The sequence below is a fragment of the Cebidichthys violaceus genome, unplaced genomic scaffold, assembly GCF_023349555.1.
Source record: "Cebidichthys violaceus isolate CVI_PGR_0920_01 unplaced genomic scaffold, fCebVio1.0.p SCAF_11, whole genome shotgun sequence".
In the NCBI taxonomy this organism is placed as follows: Eukaryota; Metazoa; Chordata; class Actinopteri; order Perciformes; family Stichaeidae; genus Cebidichthys; species Cebidichthys violaceus.
Window position 1 is genome coordinate 928,726 of NW_027176274.1, and position 5,000 is coordinate 933,725.

Sequence of the window (5,000 nt, forward strand, 5' to 3'; positions counted from 1 at the left end):
CTAAAATAAAACGCTGCGTCAGCAAATGGAAATAAAAGCCAGACGACCCACAATCCTTTGCAGTCTGACTCAGTTCTCATACATTCATTATTTCTCTGCACATGATATTATTTGAGTCATTACTAAAATAGGATGAACGTTTTATTTTCATTAACCATTAATGTCTTCTTTTGTGAGCGACCGGCGGTCCAAAGAAACCCAGTTAAATGAGATTTAAAACAAAGAAAAGCATTTTAATGATCAAAGAATCACACATTCAGTGTGTGACTCATATTTATATGTGATTATCCAAAGACACGCCCATAAATCTGACTAAATATACTTTAACATGAACTGGCTCCAGGGTAACATTATACTTCCTGTTGACAACCTCCAAAGCATTATGGGAAATGTTTTTTTGTTGCAGGAGACAAGAGAGCAGAGGATCACCCAGTACCACGAAGAACCTGATACTCCGTGTGTCCTGGTGAGACCTGTTAGCTTTAGCCTCAGTCCGTTAACATGACATCATGACCTGACTGTTAGCTTTAGCCTCAGTCCGTTAGCATGACATCATGACCTGAGACTGTTAGCTTTAGCCTCAGTCTGTTAGCATGACATCATGACCTGAGACTGTTAGCTTTAGCCTCAGTCCGTTAACATGACATCATGACCTGACTGTTAGCTTTAGCCTCAGTCCGTTAGCATGACATCATGACCTGAGACTGTTAGCTTTAGCCTCAGTCTGTTAGCATGACATCATGACCTGAGACTGTTAGCTTTAGCCTCAGTCTGTTAGCATGATATCATGACCTGAGACTGTTAACGTTAGCCTCAGTCCGTTAGCATGACATCATGACCTGAGACTGTTAGCTTTAGCCTCAGTCTGTTAACATGACATCATGACCTGAGACTGTTAGCTTTAGCCTCAGTCTGCTAGCATGACATCATGACCTGAGACTGTTAGCTTTAGCCTCAGTCTGTTAGCATGACATCATGACCTGAGACTGTTAGCTTTAGCCTCAGTCCGTTAGCATGACATCATGACCTGAGACTGTTAGCTTTAGCCTCAGTCTGTTAACATGACATCATGACCTGAGACCTGTTAGCTTAGCCTCAGTCTGTTAGCATGACATCATGACCTGAGACTGTTAGCTTTAGCCTCAGTCTGTTATAATGACATCATGATCTGAGACCTGTTAGCTTAGCCTCAGTCTGTTAGCATGACATCATGACCTGAGACTGTTAGCTTTAGCCTCAGTCTGTTAGCATGACATCATGACCTGAGACTGTTAGCTTTAGCCTCAGTCCGTTAGCATGACATCATGACCTGAGACCTGTTAACTTTAGCCTCAGTCTGTTAGCATGACATCGTGCCCTGTGATTGGTTGTCCTCAGGGTCTGAGGGAGGGGTCTCTGCTGCTGGTGGAGGGAAACAAAGCGACTCTACTGGGAACCACTAAAGCCAGACTGTTCACCAGGTAACACAGACACAGTCGGTGCACTTAGAACCTGAAAGCTCACCAGTGACACCAGCAGCAACCGTGATGCGTTTGTGTGTTCTAGGGGGAAGCCCCCGGTGGAGTACGAACCAGGAAGTGACCTCAGCTACCTGCTGACACGCTGACCAATCAGAGGACAAGAAGGTCCTGAAGCTTTTATGATGTTCTGGATGACAGAATGCAGAAAAACTGATTAAATATTGAAAGAAAACTCTGTTGTCTCTGTGTGTTCACTCAAGCTTGTACTTAAATACAAATTCAAGGTACTTGTACTTCATCTCAAAGAGTAGAGTGATCCTCATTGAATCTGTTTAAAGTATTGTTGCTTGTTAAGTATTTATTATTGCATCAAATATAATTCAACTTGGTTCCTCAGAGTTGCATGTTGGGTAATTTGTGTCATAAGCCTGATTTTTATTTTAAGTGATAAGCTCTTTCTGCTAATTACACAGATTTCCCATCATGCAACTGTTACAAACCAAAATTATTTGCAAGACAGGAAGTAGTATTTTGGTGGAATGAACCTTTAAAACTTTATCAAGTTATAAAATATTCTGATGACAACATTTGAAAGTCTCCTATGATTGTTTTTGCAGGTTTTATTATGTATTATTATTCTCATTAGGAGATCACAGCTCGTGTTTCAGATGCAACAAAATAAAATATCAAAGACAAATCAAATGTGAACAAATCAGTTTATTTCAGTTCAAAAGGTGAAATCATCTCTTTATCAAACAGTAATGTTTTTATTCTCTAGGTGAAAGAATACGTTCATCAAAAATAGTTCATATTTTATTAGTTTAAACGACGACGTATCGGGATCCTAGTCGGGATTAAAGTCGTAGATTTACAAGAAAAAAGGTGGATTTTTTGTTTTGTTTTTATCGATCATCAGACGCTGCTGCTAAACTCTGCTGAGTGTTCAGATTTATTATATTAGTATTTGTTTATGCTACAAAAAGAAAGAAAAAAAGAAACGTGTGTATGTATCTTCCAGGACCTTCGCCTCATTACCATAATAACACAGGAGCAACACAAATCATACGTTAGCGAGCAGGTCGGTCAGAAACATCGGAGTCAAAGTAAAAAGAGTGAAGACTGAAGTCCACCAGCAGAACCAGCAGAACCAGTAGAACCAGTAGAACCAGCAGAACATCCTTAACTGCTGCAAAACAAAGCGCTGACGACAAATAAAAAGTGTTTCTGTGGAGTTATTATTTCATTGTGATTGTTAATTGGATTAAAATATATTTTTTAACAATTATCATAAATTCATGATGCAAACCCAATATGGGTAAAGTCACACACACACACACACACACACACACACACACACACACACACACACACACACACACACACACACACACACACACACACACACAGAGCAAAGCAAAGCTGCCATTAATGAAAAATATCAGTAATAAAAAACAAAGAGAAAGAACAAAGAAACTCTCTGTTAAGCCCCGCCCTCGTTAGTTAATGTTGCTACGCTGGTTGACCCGTCTGTTGTCGTACGGTTTACGATGATGATGACGACGGCAGATTTAACACGAGTAGAGACCAAATATATCAGAAAAAACACCATTGCCTGAAATCTGTTTTTAAAAGTGGTTAAATCCACAGATTTATCTTCCTTATGTCTAATAAGCTAACTAGCTAGCAAGCCGCCATTTTGGAATGATGTCAGCGCATACTTCAACACGTTGGGTCGAGAAAGTAAGACATTCTCAAAGTAAATCATTGCGCCTCACGTTGGTTCACATATCTTCTTGCATTAGCTTTTTTTTCGTCAGTTGATGTGGAAATAAACTGCAGCGACAGTAAACATGTTAATCGTACCGTTATAAAAAACGTGAGAAAAGACGCAGCGAGAGAAATAACTAAGACGACAACGGCCGAGAGGACGCGGTGACATGAGGCTAATGAAGTCTCTCGTGATCAGACAAAAGAAGAAAAGTTCTGCTCTGTGACGGAGGGTTGAGTACGCTAACGTTGACCCGCTAGCTAGCTGGCTAATAAGCTAGCAGAACAAAGTCGTGCTTTATTCTTCTTTAATCTGTTCGTATCAGGAGACAACCTCCGGTTCTTTAAAGTTCTCCTGTTCTTCACGTGTTAAAGCTGCATTCTCTCTAGTGTCCACCAGGGGGCGACTCCTCTGCTTGTATAGAAGTCTAGTCTAAAATGACTCTACTTCTCTCTTGATTTATTCCCTCAGTAAACATTGTAAACATGAGTTCATGGTCTCAATCTCTAGTTTACAGTCTTCTTCAATACATCATGATGTTCATTTAGTACATTATGCTCCATTTAGAGTCACACACACCATAAAGCAGGGGATGATTTAGGGGCGGGGCTACACGCTGATTGACAGGTCGACACCAGAGACGTATACGGCGTCTCTACCTCACTCCTCCTCAGTCCACATATGATCACTTCCTGTTCACTGGTTGATAAGAAACAAGATGGCGACAGCAAAATCGCAGAACTCGAAGCTTCAAAACGTCCACAGTCTGTGGTTACTGCTGTAGGATTTAAGCTAGCCAGCTAGCTGGCCGTGCTAACTGCAGCTCATGTTTGATCACTTTTAAAAAAGCTTCTTGTACGTCGTTGAGAAACACTGACCGACCTGTCGACCCTCGCTGTGATTGGACGTCACTATTCAGGGGGAGGGGCTTAGCGAACAGTTTGAGTTTAATTCTTTACAAACAGTTTGCATTGAACATAATTTACAACAAAACAAATTATAGATTGTGTTGAAATGAGCCGGACTCAATGTTTGTGATTATCATCATGGTTTTGTAGAAAATACATAAAAAAAATACTGAAAACACACAAAAAAAAAACAGCGTCCCAAAGCTGCCCCCCACCCCCCCCAACACCACCCGAAGCAAAGAGAATATATCAGAGTAAATATATTACTGTAACATTAAATCATCAGAAACTAATCTTTATCCAAAAACAGACGCCTGTTCACTTAATACTGACTAATCATATTTCATAACACTGAAAAACACAAATAATTAACAATTATTACCCACAATCCCCTGATTCGTCACCTCATCTGTCTTTCTAACAGCTTTTTGTTCTCTGTTGTAGTTTTTTAAAAGAAGTTAATTTGAAAAATAAGTTTAATTATTATTGAGTATTGTGTTATTTGTTTATCTTTTTATTGTTATGAATGAATGCATGTTTAGACTGGTGTTAATGTCTCTACGCTCCCTTCAGTGGGTTTAAACTGCATCCTAAACGTCCGTCCAACTTCACTTATTTAAATGATAACCTTCACTGACATGTTCATATCTGGAGAACATAAAGACGATCCAGACCAGAAGCTCGTGAACCTCCACCTCTAAACCTCGGACCAGAATCTGACCTCAGACCAGATCCTGAACTTTACAAAACCCCTCAGAAAGTTGAACTACAGTTCTAATGATTTCAGTAGGAAACAGTGTTGATCTTTAATCTATCAGCAGTTGTGGACAAAAACAGAAGAAGAACCTCCACAAACATCAAACA

At 39.9% G+C, this 5,000-nt stretch overlaps 2 protein-coding genes across 2 annotated transcripts in view; one reads left to right on the forward strand and one right to left on the reverse strand.

The window, feature by feature from the left end:
- The window catches only part of si:dkey-69o16.5 (Alpha-aspartyl dipeptidase-like), a 4,600-nt gene extending 2,908 nt beyond the window's left edge, over nt 1-1,692 (forward strand). Inside the window, exons 6-8 of the mRNA XM_068736567.1 lie at nt 407-466; nt 1,378-1,460; nt 1,546-1,692. Coding sequence (XP_068592668.1) covers nt 407-466; nt 1,378-1,460; nt 1,546-1,606 — 204 coding nt within the window. The 3' untranslated portion in view covers nt 1,607-1,692. The remainder of the gene's footprint in view (nt 1-406; nt 467-1,377; nt 1,461-1,545) is intronic.
- Nucleotides 1,693-2,162: 470 nt separating this feature from the next.
- Nucleotides 2,163-5,000, reverse strand: part of itgav (integrin, alpha V) — a 27,970-nt gene continuing 25,132 nt past the window's right edge. The window contains 1 exon segment of the mRNA XM_068733717.1: nt 2,163-5,000. This exon segment is cut by the window's right edge and continues 402 nt beyond it. The gene's annotated coding sequence lies outside the window, so the exon portion shown is untranslated.